The sequence below is a fragment of the Oreochromis niloticus genome, linkage group LG13 (genome assembly GCF_001858045.2).
Source record: "Oreochromis niloticus isolate F11D_XX linkage group LG13, O_niloticus_UMD_NMBU, whole genome shotgun sequence".
Taxonomy (NCBI): domain Eukaryota; kingdom Metazoa; phylum Chordata; class Actinopteri; order Cichliformes; family Cichlidae; genus Oreochromis; species Oreochromis niloticus.
This window is the reverse complement of record NC_031978.2, coordinates 4,893,492-4,919,758: the sequence shown is the minus strand read 5'-3', so window position 1 is coordinate 4,919,758 and position 26,267 is coordinate 4,893,492. Positions and strand designations below refer to the sequence as shown.

Genomic DNA, 26,267 nt, shown 5'->3' with positions numbered 1-26,267 from the left:
AGGACACACTGGAGAGATGCCATCTCTTGGATGGCCTGGGAATGGCTCGGTGTTACCTCGGACAAGCTGGAGGAGGTGGCTGGGGAGAGGGAGATCTGGGCTTCTCTGCTTAGGCTGCTGCCCCCACGACCTGGCCCCGGATAAGCGGAAGAAGATGGATGGATGGAGCAAAGAGTAATGGCAGACTGGTTTGCACTCAAGTATATTAAAAAAATGGTGTCATTGTCTGGGGAGTATGTACTGAAACTGAAGCAAAAATTGTGGCCCTTCTCTGGGAGTCTGACCTGACCTGGAGGGACAAACAACAGCTGTCACAGAATGAGTACAGATTGGATCTATTAAATGAAAGAATTCTCTTTTCATGAAAAAATAAATAAATAAAAAGATCTGGCAGAAGAGAATTGGAGTCGGTACCAAAAGCTGCCAGCATAAATGCAACGGACTGATATTTTAAAATGGTAAACAGGCCTGGTATATTTATTGGATATTAGAGTCTGCTCTTGGGTATGTAAATGTGTGCTTTTCTGTCAGCGGAAACCCTACCATGCGGTGGATTAGGGATATTCTGTTGAACCGCCTTTCTTTGAACTACTGACTTTAGTGAAAGATCAAGTGAGCTGTAAGAAGAGAAGGGCAAAAAGAGATGAACTAAGGGGAGGTGAAAGTAAAAAGGGAAAAGAGCGCAGTGGGAGAGCGGACAAAAAGAGAGGATGAAGGAAAAGTAGAGCGGTTCCGTCGCTTGTGATTTCATTTGTGCCTAAAAGGGTTTTAGACGAATAAATGGAAAAAATCAAATTAAATCAAAATGACAGAATATGTAAAAGAGGGTATAATGGTGGAAAAAGCAGCAGTGAATGAGCATGAGATGGGGAGATGCCTTAGTGAATAGAAACGGAGAAAGAAGGACAGGACTGTGGCAGAGAGGAGATAAAGAGCAAATCTGAAAAAGGGGGAGCAGAAGTTGGTAATTACAAAGTGGGAGAGAGAACAAATGAATCAGCATTGCTGAACCTGAATAATGCAACGGCGTAGCTTGCAAACACAGAGGACAAGGAGTGTATTTCAAGCAGGAACGCATAGAGAGGGAAACAGATACTGGTTCGGCTAGAACATCTGTGGCTTATGAAAATGCCTCATGTTCAAAAGAGAAGTTCTGGTGAAAATGCAAATTTTACGCATTCGAATCATCTCACTGGGCTATAAGAAACAACACCTCGCATAACTCCTCTCAACCTTTTGGTTTCTTGTGTACACGGCAAGATACCCACAAAGTCTCTTTGTGAGTGTGTGCTTCCACCCTGGCTTTGTAGACTAAAATTCATCATGACAAGAAGATGAGCTGAAGTGGAGAACAAGAGCAAAACAAGACTGAGGTTCAAAACAAGCTGTAGAGTTAACTTTGGAAGGCCAGAGACTCTAGAAGGAAAAAAAAATCTAATGTTCGTCACCGATTGCCTGCTCTCTGCAGCGTTTGCTGAACAAAAAAGGCTTCGGTATGGAGATTTTCAGTTTTCTTCTACAACTATTAAATGCCATACCTTAAAAAAATAATGTCATTTTTAATTCGCACTAGTAAAGTGTTTTTTGAATGTCACCTCCACTTTATGAATACAAATGCTCCTCTGAACATGTGGAATGGTGTGGCAAAGAAAAGCCCATTTATTTTTAAATGTTGAGGGTCAAAGAAAAGGTGAAAGCAAAAGATGCAAACAATATTAGAGGGTGTAGATTACATCCCAGAAGGCTTTTACGGTGTTTATGCTTTTATTCAGGCTGTTGGGAAGAATTGTAAGTGTAAAAGACAGAATATGGATAAAATCATCTTTTAAGGAGGTTTTAAACCAAATGTGTGTTGAAGCCTTTAGAACATGTCTCTCACACACAGATAAGACTGGTGTTGAAGTATATGATAGTAGTTCTAAATATTTAAAAGGTTTTGAGTTTGAAATGCTGCACTAACTAATGTCATGTTGGGAAGACAACTGTTTTTTGTGCCTCTTAAGTGTAATCAGTAAAATTAGTCAATATTTTATTATCAAATGTAAATTGAGTGACCCATTAGGTGAATGTCCATATTCAAATGAACACATCCAGATACAAATCACACTGCACACTGATGTTGTAACCTTTTAAAACCTTGCCAGAGAGACTGAAATATCATGGAGTAACGTTACTTATTTTCCTTGGGCAGTAAGCACCTTAAGGTAACTATTGTTATGATTTGGCGCTATAGAAATAAAACTGAATTGAACTGAATTGCATTGTCATCCTGACTATACGAGCAAAATTATTTTCTGTGACTGTAAAGTTTGCATGCTTGTATAAGGTTGTATGCAAGTTTATATTTGATTTCTTTCTTTTTACATCCCTTATCTGTCAGCCCAAAACTGTTCAGGTCTGAGGACGTGTGCCGAGTGTCTGGAGAGGGTGGAGTGTGGTTGGTGCGGTGATCCCAGTAACACCGGTAGGGGCGTTTGCATGGAGGGCTCCTACAGAGGCCCTCTAAAGCCTGTGACTGCGAAGGCAGGGCCCAGAGACCGGGATAGACTGCGAGACAGGGACTTGGTGGTGGATCAGGGTCTCTGTTCATCAGACAGAGGCTACAACTGGGCTTTTATTCAGTGCCCCGGTGAGTGAACCACAAGACCACACTGGACCAGATGACACTAAGGTTAAGCTTTGTGGACTCGCCTTTCATACCCTGTAATTGAGTCTCCCACTTAACATGAATAGTGTAGCCTCTTCTGGCTGCGGTGTTTTATCTGCAGCTAGAACTGAAGTAGGAAATGTGCATTTGCAAATGTTACCTAGTTCATCTATAAGTATGTGATTGCCAAGTGATTCTGACAGTGAGCAATGTGTGTGATGGAGACAGACAAAATATTAGAAACACCTTTCAGTGTGACGTTTAGCACAAATAAAATGATAACCTTTGCAGGTATTTATTGTAGTGTTCTTGCATTAAAACCACTTATGGTGAAGTGAAGATGACGTGTACTACCGCACATGGCTTCTTATGTTCCTATGAATGTTCTCTTCCAGCATGCCAATGTAACGGTCACAGCAGGTGTGTGAACGGCAGCGTATGCGAACACTGTGGAAACCTGACAGCAGGGACGCACTGCCAGAGCTGCATGCCTGGTTACTATGGCGACCCCACCAATGGAGGGAAGTGTAATGGTAAGTGCAAAGGTCACAGGGGTTAATAACTTTATTTTTGATGAGCATCAGCAAACATTGTCAGTGCTCTGCAGAAACGTCCTGTTCTGTGTGTGTCTGTGAAATAAGTTGATTTAAAGGCAGCAGAAACATTTTGGCAGACATTCCCTATTTTAACAGCTTTCAGATTTGTGTAAAAACATTACTTGTAACCAGCAGTTTACAGCATTGTAACAGCCACAAACAACCTGATGGGGGCAGTGTTTAGAAGGCATGATTCCCAGCTTTGGTTCCTTTAGAGCTTGTGGTCACCAGCAGGACACCGGATGAAACCTGAAGTGTAGTATGTAGACCGAACAGGATTGCAGTGTGTGCTTTTCCATGATTTTTTTTCTTTCTTTCAAACCTTTCAGAGTTAATGAAGATGAACACATGTTTTTATTAGAAGCAGTCTCTCAGCAGTTTCTCCTCACTTTTTTTATGCTTCATATGGAAATAATTGGAGTGCATAATCCAGCAGTCGAAACAGGAGAACGTGTGTGTGTGTGTGTTTGATGAACCCACAGGAAAGCGTGATTTGGAGGGTTCTAGAGGCTGGTTTGGGAAGCTGGTTTGATAGGAAAAAAACCCCCCATCAGCGACAGGAGAGTGTAATGAATGAGTGAGTGACTGCTAGAGTGTGAGTGAGGAAGGGAGAAGTGAGAAGGAGGTGCAGTAGCATCAGTCTCGCAGTGACAGATGTGCATTTTGGCTTGGCGGCGGCATGACATTAAATCGCTCTTAATCATTTTCTTATTTCCTGAGTTGACTGGTGTCTCTGTCCCTGGCGGCTTTTTGCAAGGAGCGTGGCGCTGATAGATGCACGCCTCTCTACGCCCCCATACAGTACAGCCTTTAATGCAGTTTCTCTTCTTTTTTTGGCTTTATTTTCCTCTGTATCCTGTCTTTTCCTTTCTTTTTTTTTTTTTGGCTTTTCTCGTGGTCTCCTTAACATCCCCTGGTCACATTTTCCCAGCTGTTTCTCTCCCTGTTCCACACATTTTCTCTTCTTGACACCTCTTTAATATTTCCTCCATATGTTTTACGTCATACTCAACTTTCCTTTTTTTCTTTTTCGTTCTTCTTCTCTCCTTACTTCCTCACTTCTTTATTCCCCATCTCTTTTCCCCATTTAATTTAATTTAATTGTCTAATCTTTTTCCTAAACTGTAAACTGTAAACTATCTACTTTGTGTGATTTGTGTGTCTGAGTGATCACGGGCGCTGTGCTGTTAGGAATAATTCTGTTCTGTGAGGGTCTCTATGGTCAAACTGGTCACTGTTGAGAGGCCAGACATGCATATAACTTAAAAAAAATCTTTATAGAGAACAAATCACCTTGCCTCAGAGAGGGTTACCTGGTCACCACCTGGGCCGGGCCTGGTGGATGGTTATATGGTGTGTTCCTACTGGCACAGCCCAAAAGAGCGACATGGGGCTTGCCTTCCTCTAAGCCAGCCACACACAGGAGGTCCAATGGGGGTCTGGTGCTGTGTGGATTGGGTGACAATCAGGGTTGGAGGCCCTGGCAGTCTTTTACTTGTCTGCCAAACTCTGTAGCTAAAGGTGTATTCCTTTTATGTTTTACATTTTCTTTTCTTAACATTAATTTTTTTTCCTTGGCATATATGTGCTGGTTAAACTGGGTTTCTTAACAAACTAATATCATCCATTATGTCTTTTTTTCTTCTTTGACTACAGTGACTGCACTGATATTATAAGGAAACTCATTTGTCCTCCTTCAGCCTTAAATCCATCTACCTGTACCTCTTTGCACATCACCTTATTTTTTTCTCTTTTACACTTCAGCTGTTTGCTCTCTTAGACCCTACAGCAACTCTTTGTCATCGCCTTCTTTTTGTGTCACCTGTCCATCATTCCTATCTATATCCATTTTCTCCATCTTTCTTCATAAAAGGGACCACTAGATTTACCTTCAGCTAAACGGCTGGGAGGCAATGACGTGTGGCCGATTATAGTTCTGAATGATAGAGACACAGCTTTGTCCCTAGCAGGAAGGGGAAAGGCCTGTGCTCATAGCATTGTAAAGAGTATGGGATAGCAAGACAGGGACAGTGGGGGGAAAAGAGTGAGAGAGACAGAAGCAAAGACGGGCTGACAGGAAAAAAAAAAGATAAAAGCATGTGGTGAGATATACAAGGTTAATATCGGTGGAAAAGGACAGTTGCCCTTGGACAGAGAGACGATGAAGGAGTAGAGGAGGAGATGGAGGGATAAATGGAGAAGAAGAGATGGAGGACGGACAGAGGAGAGGGGAGTCTGTCCGTTCCCCTGTCCCCGTGACAGATGATTAACTAACCTTGTCAAATCTGGATGAAGTGTGTGTCTGTGTCTGTGTCTACGTATGTGTATGCCGGGCATTAGTGTCCCTTTTCTCTGACTATTCCATTCACCTTGTCCTGCACACATACAAAATCAAACGCGCCCACAACCACACCAACCTTTAGAGCCACAGCTGACAACATGTTGGATGTTTGGTTAGACTTTCAGGCCCTCAGAGGAGAACATACATTTTAGAGTGTGACAGGAAGCATGCATGTTTTATACACATTCTGGCTGTTTTTGTTCTGTTGATTTTTTTCTGTTTTTTACAGCAGAAAGACAGCCTGGTGATTCTTAAAAAATTTTTATAACACATTTGTCATAGTTCGGTTTGCCCTGGAGTGTATTTACTTGATTTCTAGAGGAAAACATCCACACCTGGGAGTATTACAACCTGAGTTGTACTCTTGTACCACGATCTACACAATGCCTGACCTTCAGCCTGTTCAGTGGCCTCATGTGGGCCATTTAGCCACCAAACAGCGCTTGACAATAAGGACTGAGTTACGGTGCATCTTTGTGTAGGTGTTACAAATGCTGTGTGTAGGTGAACATACAAAAGGATTGTTAAATATTACCTGATGCTGCCTTTGTTCTCAAATTATGAATTGAGGGTCTTTGTCCAGTTGCCAAAAAAGATGTTAATTTGTGGTTGGCTTTAGCTCTTTGTTGCTGCCATGAAGGTGTCCTGTTACCACTGCGGCCTCTTTTTTCCTGGTCTGTACATGCTGATGTCTTTTGGTGGTGGGTACCGGCTGGCAGTCTCCTACAGCTTTCCTTAGGAGACAGGCTGACACGTTACAGTCAGGTCCACAGATTTGTATAATGACAACATTTTTGTAGTTTTCCCTGTATCTGTCATTGGAGGATTTCACATCCGCCACAGTGGGTGTTAAATAAAGCAATGAAAATGTCATTGAAGTGCAGACGTTCAACAACATTATTACTTCAAGTGCCTGTCCCACGCCTGGATAAATAAGATAGAGGTCGGGGGTTCGAATCCAAAGAACGGCTACCCTGAGGTACCCCTGAGCAAGGTACCGTCCCTACACACTGCTCCCCGGGCACCCAATGGCTGACCACTGCTTCACTGAGTGAATGGGTTAAATGCAGAGAGGAATTTCCCCACAGGGATCAATAAAGTATACCTTATTATTATCTTTGCCAAATCAGACATTGAGATTATCAAGAAAGACATTTACATACCAGATTGGTTGGGGTGATTGCCCCTGGTGTTGATGACCAACAAGGCGCTGCTGGAAACTGTGCTACTTTTTGCTGAGGAGAAAGTAAGAGGAGGGGGGAGTGTAAGGAAAGGCTGGACTGTGGAGGTGAGTAGAGAATTTAAAAGTTGGGGCTATCACTAGTAAAGGGAGATAGTTTACTGATATGATGGAAAAGATATAGGAAGTAAGTGTGTGCAGGAGACCGGGTGGCAAGGAAGCAAGGAACAGCTTGATTCAAGCTGTTCTACAGGTACAAGGAGAGTAGTGCAGTCGGGGTAATCATTAAGGAAAAGTGTGCAAATAGTGTTGTGAAGGTTAATAGTGTATCTGGAGCTGGAAGTCACAGGGGTGATGTTCAGTGTTATTCGTGTGCATGCCCCACAGGTTGGATGTCATCTAGAAGTAGTCTGGATGAAGGCCTGGTTTAGATTTCTGCAGAGAGTCTTTGTAGAGCATACAGTGTAATCTACGTAAGTGGTCAACTTATGTTTCCAGCATTTATGCCTGTTTTGGTGCATTTTGTGTTAATTACTGTGTGCTTGTGTGCTTGTGTTTTACATTAGGTGCCATCCAATAGAAACAAATAAAATGCCATGCTCTTTTATCACTGCTGGGTCCCATCTCTCTGTTGTGATGTGTCTGTCTAGAATTTTCATTTCTTTGTACATCCCTCAAATCCATTCTAATTTCAGTCATCTCTCTCCAGGAATTTGTTATTCCTTATATTGAGACAATGATTGTTATTCTATCACTAAAAAAATTTACAACTCTAGTGAAAGGATCTGCAAAAAGTAGCTGGAAGTGCACAGGAGTAGTTGACGGTGCTTACAGGCCAGTCACAATAGTGTAGTTACATTTCTAGAGAGGTGCACTTCAGGTTATGGTATAGTGTTCAGAGGGTTTGTAAATTTCCAGCTGAAGCATAAATCCTCAGTAAGTTGGATGAAGTGGTGGAGTGTGTCTCCTGGGACTGGTGACAGAGAAAGAGGAAGGCAGTGGCAGAGGCAAGGATTAAATGGTGGAAGTTGAAAAAGGAAGAATGTTGCACAGAGTTCAGGAAGGAGTTGAGACAGGCTCTGGGTGGGAAGGAAGGGTTACCAGATGACTGGGAATGTACTGCTGAAGTATTGAGGGAAACTGAGGTACACATTTGAAGTATCATCTGGAGAGAGATGACACTTTGGTGGACGGTGGTGGAATGAGGAAGCACAAGAAAATATTCAAAGTAGACAGGGGTACTGGTAAGTTAAGTGTATAGCAGAGAGAGATGGCAGAGGAAAAGGCTTATAGTGAGTTGTATGTGAGGCTGGACACTAAGGAAAAAGAAAGGGACCTGTATTAATTGATGTGGCTTGGGTGTGGCTGCAAGCGAGGATGAGACACACTGGAGCTCCATCAGCTCATCGCGCCTCCCCTGTTCAAAAGAGTGCGCCCGGACCTGGTGGGGGTTGTTGTGTGTTTCAAGGCAAAAGCAACCAAAATAAAGTGTGTAAAGTGGGAACGATGTGGTCGGGTCCGTCATTCCCGTTACAATTGGCTAGGTAGAAAAATTAAGACAGAAGGTATGTGTAACAGGTTAGGATAATTGATGAAGAGAGTCCTTGAGAAGTAGGAAAGAGTGCTTTGAGGAGCTGATTAATGAAGAAAAGAAGAGAAAGTAGGATGGAGGAAGGACAGTTAGTGAATCAGAAAATGCAATCAATTGGTAAGGAGGAAGTGAGGGCAGCTAGAGTAGAAAGGCAGCTGGTACAGGTGACATAACTGTGAATGTATGGAGTCGTCAAGAAGAGAGGGCAGTGAAGTTTTTAACCAGATTGATCAAAAGTCTTGGAGAGTGAGAGGATGCCTGAGGATTGGAGAAGAAGGTGCCAATTTTCAAGAATAAGGGCGAAGTGCAGAGCTGTAACTACAGAGGGATAAAGTTGATGAGTCAAACAATGAAGACAGTCTGGTTAATCAGTTACTGGTGTATCTTGTGTACTTCTTATAAATATCTGTAATATGTGTTTTGTTGTGCTTTAACAATAAATAACACAAATCTTTAAAAGTGCAATTCTTTAACACACTCAAACTAAGAAGATAAAAAAACAAAAGATTTGTCAACAGATACGATGATTAATATCATCAAGAAACATAATTGAGTGCGACCCAGCTGTGGTAATAAAGCTGTTAAACACTGTATACACAGGGAACCAAATTTCATTTATTTTGTGGTGAGAGTAGACACCCAGCTAACATGTGATTAATTCTGTTTCCTGATTTCTGGGGGAATGCAATTTCTTGCCCTCTGTTTGTTTTGTATGGTATGAATATAGCTGCATATCCTCATTGTTTATCAATTCAGAAAGAATATGGGTTTTAGAATAATCGGAATGCTGCAGCACATATGTGGCCCTTTCCCTCAGCCAAGTTCCTCATACTCATCTCATTTCTTGTATTCAAATTATGTATTTCTTTTAAAATATTTCTAAATATATTTTTTGGGTATTGCTCAGCCTCGGTGAAAAGTCATAAATAGCAAACAGACCATGGACCTTCTGTGCTGCCCTCTGAATTGTCTTCCAGGCAAGACTTGAGCATGTCTTATGTCTTCTTGAGCTTGTTATCCTTTGCTACCCAGTGCTTCAGCATATAATGCTCCTCTGCCATCGGCACCTCCCGTTGAACAGTTTTATTGCTTCCATAAATTTTGCATGATTCACATCAGTAGCTCCCTGTCTCCATTGCACTCTGATACTCCATCTTTCTCTGCACCACCTCACTTGCTCTCTCTGGCTGTCTCAGAGTCACGGTGAATGTCTGATACACAGAAACATTTCAAAGGTAGCTGTTGGGGCTTGGGGATGTTTTGTCACTTATCTATATGGTTTCATCATTTCGTACAGGTTCAGTTCAGGTCAGTGCTTCTTTCTTGTGTGCTACAAAGAACTTCTTCGGTGTCCTTTAGTGTTCAAGCATGACGAGATTAATAAATCTACAGAAGCTTACAAGAATAGGCAATCTGCTATGAATTAACAGAGAAAAAGGAGTACATAATTGTGGAGTTTTTTTTCACTGAAGAGTTTTAGGTTTTTTGTTGTTTTTTTTTTCTCATCACACATCTCGTCAACACAGCAGTACTTATTTTCCAGTTGACTCCAGACAGTTGATTGACGGTTTTCTTGTGGAAAACCCAAAGCTCAGAGGCTGAGAACTAGAAACCAACATGAAAGTCCTTCGATGACCACTTAGGTTGGCTCCAAAAGTGGCTGAATCCCCTTAGATTCTCATGTTAAAGTCAGTAGATATAACCCCCCCCCAAAAAAAACAAAACAAAAACAAAACAAACATGTTTATAGTTTGTGGTCTCTGTACAGTAGCTATTTTTTGTTTTGCCAACAACTGTACAGGGAGTTAAGTAGAACAAAAAAGAGCTAAACATCCAGAGATAAACACCTTCTCTAGTTATTTAGTTTTCCTTTTGGAGTTACATTAATATCTGTAACATTATGTGTTACAGATGTAAATAGCAGTGGGGAAGTGTATATTCATTGACCTCAGTAGTTTTTAACATTAAAAAAACCAAACAAAAAACCCCAAAACACCAGCACTACTCATTGGTTCAGATGTTTTAAATGGCCTATATTTAAGTTTCCCTGATGAGCAGCTTCTTGTAGACAAGTGACCCAAGACAGCAGCAAAGTGGAAGTAATTCAAGTTTGTTGAAACACTTTAAAACCTCTTCAGGATGGAGTTTAGTGGATGTTTTGGATGGTGTCCTCAGTCCTCACCTTGTCTCTGAGCTACTACTTGTCTATTTCTTGCATAAGTAGGAGGAGTTTTGGATCATGCGTGACTCATGAGATGAATCTCTTTGTTAGTCATAGACACACAAACTGTGTTGTTATAAAATTTTGAAGTCAACCTTCAATATCACAGGAAAATGCACAGAAAAAAGAAATCAGTTGGAAGACTGTAAGGCATTGCTGCTCGGTGAATGAATTAAGTTTTTTTTTTTTAATATTTAAATATGAACATTACTGATGATTATTTGGTAAAGGTGGCATCTTATGTTCCAACTGATGCCCTTTTGTTTTCCGTTTCTCTGTTTCAGTCTGTCCCTAGTTTGAGGTTTTGATGTACAGTCTCTAAGCGGGGTGTGACTGCAGGAGCTCTTTGTAAATTTGTGTTCAGTGCAGGAGCTATAGAGATGAGTGCTGTCTCTGCAAGAAACTGGCAACCCAGTAGCATCAACCACAGAATGGGACAGATAGGACAGCAGGGTAGTGTGTCCGCGTGTGTGTGTGTGTGTGTGTGTGTGTGTGTGTGTGTGTGTGTGTGTGTGTGTCCGCGTGTGTGTGTGTGTGTGTGTGTGTGTGTGTGTGTCTGAGAAGGATCAGACAGAGCCAGCTGCTGTTCAGCTTCAGCAGCAGTGGAATAGCAGAGGAGGGATGCTGCCTGCAGAGTCGCTCCATTCACTCTTCTCTGTGGAAATGCTGCCAAATTCACTCTCACCTGCTGTCTCGAGTATGTCTTTGTGAGTGCGTGTGTGTATGTGTGTTTGTGCATTTTTTTTAAACATTTTTTTTTGCCTTTAAATATGCTTGTGCGTGTTTATGTACCTGTGGATCCCTGTGGCAGAATTGCAAACTACCCAGCATTCGTAGCGGTATCCAGTCATCTTCCCCCCTGGCAGCTCTATTCCTGGCATGTGACTGGTCAACAAGCAAACACATAGACAAACCCAAAACACACAAGCAGACCGACACACAAAACCACTCACATACAAACACTTCAGTAAATATGATTTTAAACGGCTTTTGAATCCTTTTTGATCTCCAGTCAGTGGAAATAGTGTTTTTGAAGTCTTTCTGCAGCTGTGACTCATGTCTCGTCTAGAATAAGCCGCTTTCTTTGAGACTCTCATTTATGGCATTCAGCTCAAAGAGAGATTAACCAGCATGCATTTAATAAATTAGCTCATGTGCTGTCATGGAAGACAAGAAGTTGGGCTGAATATACTAAAATAATGTATCCTTTACCTTTGACAACTTTTTTCTTACAAATGCAACCACACCAGTTCATAAAAAAAAATATCATATTTTAGGGTAAATGTGATTATTTTTTCTCTTTGCAAGGTAAAAATGGTGTGCACACTCCTAACTGGGGCCACTGGCCAGGCAGGGTTGACTAAAACAGCATTACAGGCTTTTAAATTAAGTCGAGAGCATGCAGAGAAGTGTAATAGTAATAGTTTATTTCCCCTTTTAGGATACCCAAAGCAAAATTCTCAATTGCAAGTAAGTTCCATGGTGTTGGAGGGAGTATAGTAATGCAGGGGGTCAGTGAGGTACTGAAGGTCTTGCAGGTGAGGAGTCATTGAAGTTGAACACCTATAAGCTTCTGCAGCAGCATTTGTCCTGTCGGTAAATGTATATTTTTTAAATGCATCAGTTTGGATTTGTACAATGTTGAACAGTCTCTTCAGAATCTCTGGGCCTGCCTTAGGTTTTTACAGTCCTTAGATGCTGACCAGGCCCTGGGGGGTGGTGGTATTTGGGGGATTTGAAATAATATTTTGTTTTTGACTGTTATATTTACCATATTTGGGAAAGAGAGATGATACTACTTTTCAGCTTTCAAGACAAAAGCCTGTTCAATTCACCAAATAATGAAATATTTAATACCACTGCCACACATTCACAATCCCAGTGATCCCACTGCAGTCCTCCCTGCTTTTGCTCCATCTGTCAGTTGAAACATGCGTAACAGAAAAGAATGAGCTATAAAAAATTACTTTATCTCTATTGGTAGAATATTTTGTACAGGATCAGTAAGGATGCAGGCTTATGTTCAGTGGAGGTAGTGTTTTGTGAGTGTGTGTAGGTACTAGCCTATATTTAAAACTGGACTTAAAGTAATTATAAAATAGACAAATTCATTTCAGTTCATTTATGTCAGTGTTCATGTGTCTTTAATAATTTTAATTGCTTAGCTTAGTTTCCCCCCCCCCCCATTGACAATGAAAAATATAATTTGACAAAGTACGCCGGAGTTTTGCAGAATCGCCAAACAGTAACAACCTGTTAGGTGAGTGACTTGAAATCATCAGAATATAAGATAAAAGTTGATACTTCACATGTCACAGAGAAGAAAGTGAAAAATAACATCCTGAGATAGAACTGACAGTCGGTTAATTAGCAGCTTACTGCAAGTGTGAAAGCCATCGCTTTTATATATGAGCAATATTAAGTGACAGCACTTAAATGTGCCGGGCTAATACAGATGTGCACTTGCACATCTGTACTACTTGGGCAGCACTATAAGCACTTATATATACACATACATTATAATGATACATTATATGATGTCCATATTCTGGTCTGCAGGCCAATCAACACATATGGTAGGTGTAAATGCGTTTCATATTCAGGAAATCCACTGGAAATAAAGGCACTGTGGACCATATGTGTGACCTCTAATTAAATCATAGCCACTCTTACTGAATTGGCCAGCATGAGAAACTGAATGTGAATCAATATGTAGTTAAGAATTGACCAAAGTGATCTTTTAATAATCATCTTATTTAGGAAACTCTTTATGACATCTTTTCCCAAGTTTGCCACATCTGGATAGACTTTTATTAGATGGCTGCTTATTATAAGGAAGAAACACCTGAATATGGATCCTGTTTTATCTGTCTGTTTATATATTTGTAGATGCTTCACTTCTCCTGCAGCTGATGATTCCACACATTGTGTGCCTACATTGCTGAATTGCAAAGAATTGTTAAGTTGGTATTATGGACAGAGATTTTTATTTACCGTTTATTGTTTGTTTTAAATATAGGTTCAAGGGCTATCATTGTATGATCTCTACCTTACAATATAAAGAGCCTTGAGCTGACTGCTGTTGTGATTTGGCGCTTTATAAATACAATATATAAAACAACCCTGCAGTGTACTTTCTGAGTACAAAAAGTATTTGTATCAGGATTGATTTTAAATGTAGTTAACTTGATCTTTATGCAGAACAGCACATATCAAATCCGTACTTGGATACAATTTAATGATATGTTGTTTTTTTTTTATTGATTGATGCCCCCAATGTTGCAGTTGGATAGCTTATTATATTATAATCTAACAATGGCATATTTTAGTGGTGAATTTTTGTTTAATATAAATAACCTAAAACTGCACATTAAAAAATAAAAGCTTTAAAACATTTTTTTTAATAAAAGTAGAAGTAGCATGTACATGAATAAGTAAGTTACCATTGGCAGTGATCACTGTGGTTCATTTACAGAATGGAAACGAATGAAGAAAAAGTAGAATAGGGGAAAATTATTATGAAGAGCTGTTATTTACAATCCCTCATTTATAATGTTACATTTAGCTGTACTGAATTTTCCAGCTTTAAATACCTAATTGAAATATATGCTGTTATTAGCTTAGAATTACGGTGGAAAAAGTGTTTACCCTCTTCCAGATTTTCCATTTTTTTATGTTTGTCATACTGAAGTCAGATTATCAAACAAATGTAATAAAGATACCACAAGAAACCAAAATGTAGTTTCTAAATAAACGTGTTTATTTTTAAGGGGAAAGAAATCCAAATGTGCATGACCCTGTGTGAAAAGTGATTTCCCCCTAAGCAGCAAAACAGCCCAGACCATCACACTACCACCACCATTGTTTTACTGTTGATATTTTCTAAAGTTCTGTGTTACTTCTATGCCAGATATAACGGGACAGACACGTTCCAAAAAGTTCAACTTTTGTCTCATCAGTCCACAGACTATTTTCTCAAAGGTCTTGGGGATCATCACGATATTTTCATGCAGAATTCAGGTGAGCCTTTGTTTCTTTTGCTCAGCAGTGATTTTCATCTTGGAACTCCACGCAGGCCATTTTTGTCTCTGTTATAGTGGAGTCATGAATACTGACCTTAACAGAGGCAAGTTAGGCTTGCAGTTCACTGGATGTTGTTGCTGCACTTTTGGGGTAATTTTGGTTGGTTGCCATTTGTGCATAATGATCACTGTGGTTCGCTGGAATCCCACAGCTTTAGAAATGGTGTTATAAACTTTTCCAGACTAAGAGATCTCAATTACTTTTCCTCTCATTTGTTCCTGAATTTCATTGGATCACAACATGATGCCTGGCTTTTGGGAATTTTTTGGTCTATTCCACTTTGTCAGGATGGTCCTATTTAAGTTTCTTGATTGAGAACAGGCGTGGCAGTAATCAGGCTGGGGTGTGGCTAAAAAAATCAAACTCAGCTTTCTAAAGATGTGATACATCACATTTAATACATTTTATAACGGAGAGCAATTACTTTTTCACACAGGGCCATGTAGGTTTGGATTGTTTCCCCCCTTAATAATAAACACCTTTATTTAGAAACTGCATTTTATGTTTACTTATATTATCTGTGTCTAATATTTAAATTTCTTTGATGATCTGAAACATTTAAGTGTGACAAACATACTAAAAAAAATAGGAAATTAGGAAAGGGGCAAACACATTTTCACACCAATGTATAAAATTCAAGAAGTGATGTGGCAAATTATATTTGATCTTTTTTTCCTTGTGCATCCTGCATATGTGCTGAATCACTGCTGGTGTAGATAATGTGATACAGTGTGCTTGGACCGAAGCTGCAGCTGGCATCGGCATGTTGCTACGCTGCCAGGATGAGCCATGCTAAAGGTAGCTGGCTAATATTTATTGTTTTCGGGCAGGCTTCTGACGGCTTTAGCTGAGATCAGTATTGTTAAGGATTGCTGTTAGGTTGTGGAGCAGTTTTTTGTGTGTGGTGTTAAAGCAGAACATAGTACCACATTTGGGTCTAGTTCTATAGGGATTTGGCTAGGCAATCAACCAATGCAGGTGAGTTTGCGTGCATTCCTCAAAAAAAAACAAAAACAAAGTGCATTGCCTGATGTTGGTGATGCGATTCGTAGGTAGAAGGCTAATGGCTTGAACAAAATGGGAGTGACAGTCTTTAGTCTTTTTATTAGTTCAGTGGCAGGAGCAAACAGCACAAACATGAACAAATGTAGCACACATTAGTTTGAGATGCACTTCCCCATGTTTTAAAATGCAATCTATTTTCTCAGTTACCTTACATTTCAGATAAAATTCTCTTGCCTTCAAGTTTGCATGAAATATTTTCCAAGTCTTTGTAAAAGCATTCATCAGATTTTCTAAAGAGCTTTTCAACTGTGCAGGTAAAAGCATTTCATTTATGTGTCTGCATGATTTTCAGTATGTATGTGAATGAATTTCACTTGTCTGTGTGAAATGTCCAGATATATAAATGAACACATTTGATTAGTACCTGTGAAAGCTTTTTGATAACACGTGTAAAAGGTTTCACTAGTTTATGTGAAAGTGTTTCAGGTGTGAGTTCATGATTTTCAGCATAGTGTGCGAATGAATTTGATATCTCATGTCTATATTGGAGGTAATTCAGAATAATGCCTCTAATGGTCACTCATAGTTTTTTGTGTGATACCCATTTTTTTCTTCTTCTTCTTCTTCTTCTGCTTAATAATATTGCTGTTGCTATTGTTATCATTATTATTTTACTTTGCTACAAGTAAACACTTTTATTCTGAAGAACTGAAAAGTTGAAATTGAAAGGTAATGTTTCCTTGATTTGTGACATGAAGACGTACATTGTTTTTGATCAAGGATCACATGAAATGTTACTAAATGATACCAGTGCCTGCCATTGAGACCCCTGGGTAATTTTTGTCTAACCTTAACATCTAATCATCCACACATAAAAGTGAACAGTGCAACATGCAACATGCAGAACTGGTGCAAATGGTGATTGAATTGGAGAATGACAAGTCTCATGACCCAATAATAGCAAGTGCTAAGCAGTTTTACAGCCAGTGTATGTGCAGCTATCAAAATTCAGCTTTAAAAAAAAACAAAGAAACACAGACCAAAAGGACAGAACACAAGAATGGTAATGCATCTTGTTGAAGCTCCTTAATATTTAGCAGAAATAAGATTTGCTGGTTCGGAAGTCCAACTGCACAAAAATCTTTTTTTTTTTTTTCCACCTTTTCCTGCAGAAATGAAGTTGCATTGAGATTTGTACCTGCAACCCTATCGGGAATAAGACAGAGCAGACCAAAGTAACATAAAAGGTTCATTCATGACTCAGGTTTTCTGACTGACGAACACACTCGGCCACCTTCTCACCTAAACACACATTCAAACACAAACTGGCGACAGTCTGGCTTTTTATTGTGTGCGTACATGTGGAGGCATTGGAGTGAGAAATTGTACTCTCTTCAGGGGCTCACACAAGTCATGGGAAATATGATTTATATCAAATTTTTTGCTAAGAGATCAGGTTTCTTTTTTTCCCCATTGCTTATTTTTGTGTTGTCAGCATTTGCCTGATGTGTTTTCTCCTCCATCCATTTCATTCATTCATTTATTTATTCATTTTCTCTCTCTACTCTTGGCACTTGAATACGTCATATTATGTGGATGGACTGGATGACTTAAGTACTTATTTTACTTTTAGAGACAATATATCTGTGTTAAAAAGATTAAAAAAATATTTTTAGTGAAAGAGTCCGTCTTAATGAAAGGATTTATTGAGTAGTGAATGTTGAGAACTCCTAACCTTAAGAGAACTACAGCTATATTTAAGTTTAGTTGTAGATTTAGCTTCCATATCATCTTTCAATACAGGGTAATATCCTGTGCATTTACAGGCACTGAATCATAAGTAGACATTTAGAAGACTAATATGTCCTTGGTCCGGTTGACATGACGTCTGTGCAGGACAAACACGGATTATACTTTATTATCTGAAAGGTATGATAAAAGAATACTGGTTAAAAAAATCTTATTGCCAGATTAGAAAGACTGAAACAAGTTTCAAGTAATGTTCAATCTTATTTGCATGCAACCACTACATATATGGATGTTAGGTAAAATGCGATGCATGTTCTGTCATAATCAGTTGTTTTTCAGTCATATATTTTGCATTACACAATACTTTAAAAAATGTTGAATTACATCACTGAATTACTGTGTAGAAAGCGATTTCTTATAGTACTCAATAAGTTACTTTTGCAGTACTCTATAAGTCGGTCTGAAAAGCATTGTCACTACTCTTTTCGTTAATGGTCTAAGATCAGGCTCTGGCTGCTTGGCTGGGATCAATATGCACTCAGCTTTAACGCCACTTTGGATTTGTCACTGCTAACTTTGTGCTGGCATGCTGTCAATGCAGATATTTGCAAAGAGTCAAAGTCATATTAGCAGCACCTACAGTATACCAGGCCTGGGCACAGTTTGCACTTTACAAAAGTTGCAGACTCAACTTTTCAAAAGTTACCGACTTCCCTAACATTTCCCTTATCCCTTCTGAAGTCAGCCAACTGTAGAATGAGGAAAAAAGGGTAATGTCAAAAACTGCATTTCTTTTTTTTTTCCATTTGCCATTTCCAGTTGAGCTGTGGCTAGGGTTGGGGAAAGTAAAGTATAACACATACAGTCCCGATCAACAGTTTAAGACCACTTGAAAAATGGCGTAAAATCCTATTTTGCATGGTTGGATCTTAACAAGGTTCCAAGTAGAGCTTCAACATGCAACAAGAAGAAAAGAGAGTGAGAAGAAACATTTCTTTGAGCATGCAATTTGAACACAACGCTTAAACTAAAACAGACTGTTTTGACTTAACAGTTTGATTCTCAGTTGGGGAAATTCTGCAAAGAGAAACTCAAGACCCCATCACGGGTAAATCAGTACTAGCCACATTACTTGAACTGCAGTATCAAATAGATTAGCTATGTGCTGTACTGAGAAATGTTTGGTAGACTTCGTTGAATTTCTTTCAGTGTTTCGTGGCTGTGAAATTTACATAATTTTATTGAGAACATGAGGTGAAAACTGATTAGATGCACATTTGTAAATTAATTTTAAGATGTTTTTACACTGAAAGGTCACCTGTCCTAGAGTGGCCCATATGCTGTGAAGTGATTGCTCTTATACCACCCATCCATTTTCTCCTGCTTATCCAATCCATGGTGATGCAGGGGTCATCCTAGATCAGTTTATTAACGCAGAGAAATTCATGCCTACAGCCAATTTACCAATTATCCTGAGATGCCTTTGGACCAGGGGAGGAAGCTAGGGTACAAACAAATAGAACCTATGCAGGGATGTGGTGAATATGTAACCTCAACCCCTTTGGATTTGAATCCAGGATCTTCTTGGTGTTGCCGCTGTGCTAACCACCCCACCATCATAATTCTTATTTGATTTAAGAAAAAAATCTGTTCATTGGAGTTCACTGGAACCATGATATCTTTTCAGGATTGCAGTCCAATCATTTTTAACAAAAGTAATCAGAAGTGGAACCTCTGCCTTTCATTGTTCTTGTAACCGTGACAATAAAAAGCTATTCTATTCTATTCTATTCTATTCTATTCTATTCTGTTCTATTCTAAATTTTGCAGACTTAAAAGCAAAAGTAGCACAAAACCTAAAGGCAATGAATCTGCTCACAACAATTAAACTAATCAATATCAAACTATATGATCAAGTAAATGAACTCTTACATTGTTTTAGGCCAAGGAAATGTTTTGTGAAGACTAAGGATTTAATATGAAGATGATGTCAAATGTAACTTGCTTTCACATGGTGTGGGGTTTTCTATTGAAAAATTTTCTACCAACTTCCTTACTGATTATTGAACATTTCTCAGTAATATGTTAAGAGAAATCAAAATAGTGCAAAAACTGCAGGATCCAGCCACTGATTCCAGATTACTTTTTGATGTTTAACACATTTGTTTGCTCCAAAAACAGGCGTTAATGCCCCAGTCGGAAGTAGGAAAGTAGGATGTACAATCAAGAGCTGGAAATGCTGTGTAATTGTCAAATGAAACAAATTTATTTTTATTTTGTGCTCACATTTTACTCGAAACCAAACTCATTAGAATTTAAATTGTATTTAATTCGTCTCGCTGAGCAGTACCTCAGCTGAAATTTGAGTTTGTGCATACGGTTTTGTGGACAAACGGCTGGACTAGATTCTAATCTCGGCCCTCATCAGAACATGCAGAGCAGAGGATTTGTCTGTGCTCGGCCTGCTCTGCTGGAACCAGGGTGGCTTTTTCTGCTGAGGGGATTACAGTGGTTTCATGTTTGTTTAATCAAAGGAAAGAAATAATGGTGCAAAATTTGCTTTGTTATACTGTGAGATCTTAAATAATTGAACTTAATTCTAGCATCAAGTGGCAGCCAAAGAGGTTGTGCTACGTCTCTGTTCAAGTGTCTTAATTCAGCCTTTAATTAGGCCTTTGAGATTACAGTTAGACAGCGGGGGCTGAGAGGGGTTTTCTTCTTCTTGTGTGTTGAACCTTGTGTGTGAAGCTCTCAGATGATTGCAGTGTTCAGTACCAGCCTCCAAACCAAAACAGTACTTTTCTGTCTGTTTTTCTCCCTCTGTCCCCTGTTCTTATTCTTTAAGAGCCACTGGCAAAATCAGTGCGACTAGACGAATACATGTTTCTCCTGGCTGTGCCCTTTGTGCGCCTTTGTTGGCTGCCAACTAAATCAATATTGTACGAACAGCAGGGTGACCTGAGCCTGCGCTAACACACCTGTGATTTGTCTATTATCTCAAGTCTAAAAGCCACTTCTTGTCAAGATTCTGTTATCTTCCAGAGCCGTGCAGTTCAGTGTGCATCTCCGAAAAGGTTTTCTATTTTTCTGACGGGTCAATTTAATTTAAAGTAATAGATTGAAATTGTATTTTGTTATTGTTTCTGTCTCACCAGTCAGCATCTGTTTTTTTTTTTGTTTTGTTTTTTTTTGTCATGTCACAGAACATCAATTCAACTTTCAGCCTTCTGACATTTAAGCTCCCCTTCTGCACGACCTTGTTTTTGTGCGGTACGTGTTCTCAGAAATCTAAATATTTGAAGCAATGTTTATGTGTGCTGCTTTGCTTTTGCTCTGTGTAAGCAATCGAATCGGGCCCTCTTTCCAGGCAGAAGAGGAGAGGGAGGACTAGAAGAGGTTGCTTTCCTCTCATTATCTGTCTGTGTCTTGCCTTTACCTTGACCTGAGCTCAACACTGTTTTTATTACAGGGCCTGTCTCTGAGCCAATTGGAAAGAATAAGAACAAAGCACAAAGTCAATTCAGCTGGAGTGGGACACAGTAACGAGTGGCTGTGTGTGAATGTGGACACACACACATACACACCGAACTACAAGGGTGCAGGGAACGTTCTTGTTTGTCACTACCTTTAGGAGCTGAATGCAGAAGTGATTTAGTGTTTAAATTACAGGCTTGGCTCCATGTGAATTATCTGGCTACATCATGCTTTTATACAAGAAAGTAATTAAGAAGATTAAACTCACCAAAAAAAGGCTCACATTTCTGTGGCTCGAATCAAAAGTAGACTATCTACAACAGATAGCTGGCAAAAGTCAAATTTTACCATCCACACTGTTACCACAGGGCTCCATCCATTTTTAAAGGAGGATTTTTTACATTTTGTCATTGCAAGGTTTTGAGAATGACACAAGTTTTGGTTATCACAGTTTGCTGCTTTAGTTTTTGTGATGCCAATTTGCGTATACTCCAGAATATCAAGAAGAAACAAAAAAAAAAAAAAAAAAGAAGAAACAAACAAACAAAAACAATTTCTACTACAGTTCAGCAATGCAACATAAGCACCTGTTAGCCTCATTTTCAGGGATCCTCAGGTAGTAGTGGACAAGGCTGGAGATCACTCTGTCATGTGGTTGAGTCTGAATAGCAGACGGGATCCTTTAAAAGTAGAGTGGTGGTTGAAATCATTGTTTTTTCTGTGTTAACCTTGGATAAGTGCAAGAAAACTTCATTACTTTGCATAAAAAGGGCTTCTCAAGAAAGGCTCTTGCTGCCAATAAGACTGCACTTAAATCAACCATTTACCGAACTTTGAAGAGAGAGAGTTTAAATTGTTGTGAAGAAGGCTTCAGGGCACCTAAGAAAGTCCAGAAAGTGCCAGGACTGTCCCTTAAAGATGATTCGATTATAGGATCATGGCATCACCAGTGCAGAGCTTGCTCAGGCATGGAAGCAGGCAGGAGAGGGTTGGCCTGCAAACCAGACAAGGTGGAAAAATAAAGACATAATCAAGAGCATGGTTCTGATCCGGCTTCTGATCAGATACACTTGCTTCAGGCTTCAGCCCACAGTGGGCACATCCACTGTAGACTGCAGTTTGGTCTCTTGGTTTCTCAGTGATGATCCTTGACATGAAGGTTAGTATGACAGACAATATCTTCTTTCTGTGCAGATTTGAAACCATGCAGTGAAATCACAGATGCGCATGCGTAAGTGGTCAGAACAGGACCTCTAGGAAATGATCTAAAAATAACAGCAGTGCAACAATGCCCAAGATGACCTTGACGTTGATAGCAACTTAATTTGCATTAGCAAGAGGGTTTTGTCTTCATGTGGGCATTTGACTTTGACATGGACAGTGCTACACCTATCAACACAAATGGTACAAATTGTTCTTACATTTGTAACACACAATTTCATATTTGTTGGTTGAGACATTTTAGTTATTCATTCATAACTGAAATGACTTTGAGAAGCTAATGGGTTTCTAAGAAATGCACATTGAAAGAGTCCTTGGCTGAGGCAGTCTTTCCTCGTGTTCATACTTCTGCTGTGAATAAATCTCCTCTAATGTACTGGAAGATGGAAAAAATGTCTGTCTTCATTCTGTGTAAAAATGTGTAAAGAGGTTGAGCTGAAAAGCTAAAAGAATAAGGATTCTACAATCGGTTGAACAAATTATTTTATCTCTGCCCTTCTGCTAGAGTTTGACTTACAGGATTAAACATCCCACAGAATGAGGACATTCATTTTCTTTAACTTGAACAACATGGGGAACAAGAAGATTCTGCATCATGATTTGCATCTCAAATCCTTTAAAAATCCTGATAATTTTAACAGTGACCCTCTCATTGCATGGATACAATCCTGACCGAACACTTTGTTTTCAACTGTTGGGAAATGTGTTGTGTTTGAGTGAGAATTCTCTTTGAAGAATGCATTAGCTTAAGCTCACTTTTGTCCAAGAAGACAGAAACAAAAGAAATGAGTTCAACAAGAGAGATCAGTTCAATCAGAAACTAAACAACTGTTATGATTGGGAATGATGGGAATGATTCAGAGCTGCAAGATGCCTTGATTTTCTTCCAAAGAGATGAGTGATTTGTCCTTTCCTGTGTTTTATTTTTTCATTGCCATTTCTCTGCTTTCTTATCCATTTTAGCTGCCTTCTTGCTTTCTCCCCACACTGTTTTCTTTCTACCTCTATCCCTCTCACAACTCACTTTGTCTGCATACATTTACTCATCTGGAACATTGTGAATGACAATGTTTGAGGATTACTGTGTTTATATACAGTATGCATGTCTCAGTGCTGTGTGCTGAGCAGGTCCATTGCAGTAGATAAAGATTAATGTCTTGCTTGAAGGGCACCTCAGCAGTATTTCCATAAGTTGTCATCAAGAAATTGCTGGTTTTCTGTTATGTCTCTATGATATCAAGAGTTTTCAAAAACCAAACTTGACACATCTTTGCTTCTTCTCTTTCTCTTTTTGTCTTTGCAGCATGCAAGTGTAACAGCCATGCCAACGTTTGCCACGTCAACACGGGAAAGTGCTTCTGTACCACCAAGGGCGTCAAGGGAGACCAGTGTCAGCTGTGAGTGTGCCAACCCCAATCTAACTGGTCCTGAATTTTTAGACAACCTGATCCAATAATACTCATTTAATCATTTCATAAGTCACTTTAATACTTTAATATATAATATATGTATACTGACAACAAGAAGCGCACTGGAGAGAAATGTGGCAAAGACACTTCATCATGACACTGAATCCATTTCAGGATTGCAAATTTGCTGATTATTGCATTAGTTTTGGGTTACACTGAAATTAGGTTGATTCAGGATTTGATATTTTAGGTGATCAGAAAGCTAGAATAGTGTGTAAACAGTCCGTGGCTTGTGTGTGCATGCTTTCCCTTGACTGCCAGACTGGACCGCTGCAGCACTACAATATCCTAAATGGCTTGGTGGACCAACGCGCCGTGGAGACAGACTGAAAACTGCTGCATCAATAAATCTAGCAGGCGAGGGTAGAAAGCAGAGCTGGAGAGTGCTCTGGTGTTTGTGTGGTTTGCCATCTATAACAGGAGGAGCATGCAGCATGATGAGACAAGACAACCCCCGCTGGGACAGATTTCTTTCCCTTATTCTTAAACTATGATAGCATACCTCAGATTATTTGTGTACATCTAAGTGAGTGTTTGATAATTTGCCATCAGTTATATATTTTAATAATCAGGTATAGATTTTCTGCCCAGTCGTTTCAATTACTTAACTCAAAACATCAGTATGTTAACTCATTTTATTAGAGCTGCAGCAATTGTTTTTGATTTCTAGAACAAATAACCATCTAGAAAAATGATTTGCAACGTGAGTTTTTATGATTGGTGGTAAACATGGTTTATATAATGTGATATTTCCTCCTCATTATTTCTCCTCCATGCTCTTGCAGCTGTTGCCTTTACCTTTTCTTCCCTCACTGTATGCATGAAGCTCACAGTTACATGTGGAGGTGTCGCGTTAGTTATTGGTGTTATCTGCCATATTTCTTTTGACATTTACACTAATGTTTGCATCCAGTGTCAGTAGTCAAACAGGCTCAGTCCTTCAGTTAAAACTAGAAAGTAACTCTGACACACGCATCCTGAACATCTTGAGTCATACCTACTGCATGTGACATTTTGACCCTGATCTTAGACTTTGACCCTCACCACTGACGGCCTTTTGCCAACCTCTCCATGACCTTTAAGTAATCCTGAACCCTAGCTCTGCTCCTGACATGAACCTGACTTTGTCTGAGGGCAAAGCACCCTGCCCCCTCACACTACCAGAGACTCTCCACATGTTTACTGTCAACTTTAATCAGTGTTTTCCTGCTGTCAGCGTGGCAGAACATTTTGTACTCATATACAGTCCTCTCCATGTTACCTTGGAAACTTAACCTAGAGAAACACAGATTTTTACCAATATTTCCCAACTGCATTTTTGAATTATGCTGTTTTTGATGGACCTGCAGGGCTAAATGGAAGGTGTTTTTCTTTTGTTGTTGTTTTAATAATACTTTTGAAGGCCAGTTGAGTTGTGCCCACAAAAAGTGATCAGATGACCTAGACACATATTTGAATTTGTTTAGAATTGTATTTACCAATTTAAAGTCTGATTATGTTATTTTTGAAAGCTCATCAAATGAAAATCATCCAGTATCTCAAAAATAGAAAATGTTTTTTTTCTTTTAACACTCATCACCAAGAGTTAAAACTATAAAGAGTTAACTATAAATTTTTATGAGGAGCTACCTGCTTTTGTTAGGATCATTCGTTCCAACTCAAACTTTGATATTTTCCTATAGACACTGAAGAGGTTTGTGCTCCTGTTTCAAACAACAGCACCAGGGTTGCAAAATGAAGCAAATACTGAACTCTTGAAAAGAACAGTTCCTTAAACGTCTGTGAGACTTCAAAACACTGCCATCATCTACTGTGTTACAAAGTCACCATTAGAAGCTCGGACATGTTTTAAACATCGTCATTGTGATGTTGTGACAAGTGCTGTCTTGTCAATCACAATGAGCGTTCCCTGTAAAATTCTCCTTCCTGAAACTTGGTGACCAAAATGTACAAAATGCCCAACAATGGCTATTAAAAAGGAAGAAAGGACGTTGGCTTCAGTCACGTCCGAGTTCTCAGCACATTTTTTTCGACCTGTAAACTGCATCCATCTGTTTATGGTGTATATGCTCCAAAAGGAAGTTAAAGCACCACATATGCTCCAATTTTCAGAAGGGGAACTTTACAGAACAAACAAAAAACATGTTTTTGCATCAAGAACTCAGTAAATATTCACTATACATTGTATTCTGTGGCCACTCAGATGGTCAGGTGTCTGGAGCTGCCATCCCTCATCTAATGAGAGTATCTCAGCTGGAGCTCTAAACTGGGTTTGCAGTGTTTATGCCTTTGTGAACACAAATATTTCTATATCAAAAATAAAATCAAAAGTTTACAAGTGAAAATAAAGCTTAAAATGGTCCCAGACAAGACTCAGACTATAGCTTCACTGGTGCTTAAATATGGAACTGCTTGTTTATGTTGTCAGGCAGTACAGTAGGAACACATGACTTGTGTTAATTTAGTTGGAGGGAACTCTAAACAGGAAGAACCACAGCTACAGTAGCTGGTTACCAGTGACTGAACTTTGAAAATAAGAGTGAGGGGTTTATCCACTAGAAAGTCATTGGCGTCATTGTCTCAGATGGACTAAAAAGTAAAAAGAAAATAAATAAATCACCAAATTTACCTGTGCAACCTGCCCAAGCTAAGACTCTGTGGGAAACCCTGATCATCACTCAGATACATCA

General features: G+C 39.4%; 1 protein-coding gene across 5 annotated transcripts in view; it reads left to right on the top strand.

The window, feature by feature from the left end:
- Positions 1–26,267, top strand: part of atrnl1a (attractin-like 1a) — a 338,833-nt gene that overhangs the window by 118,486 nt on the left and 194,080 nt on the right. For all 5 annotated transcript variants that reach the window (XM_025897448.1, XM_025897447.1, XM_005473721.4 and 2 more), the window contains 3 exons: positions 2,381–2,629; positions 3,043–3,180; positions 23,412–23,505. In XM_025897448.1, the coding sequence (XP_025753233.1) occupies positions 2,381–2,629; positions 3,043–3,180; positions 23,412–23,505 (481 nt within the window). The remainder of the gene's footprint in view (positions 1–2,380; positions 2,630–3,042; positions 3,181–23,411; positions 23,506–26,267) is intronic.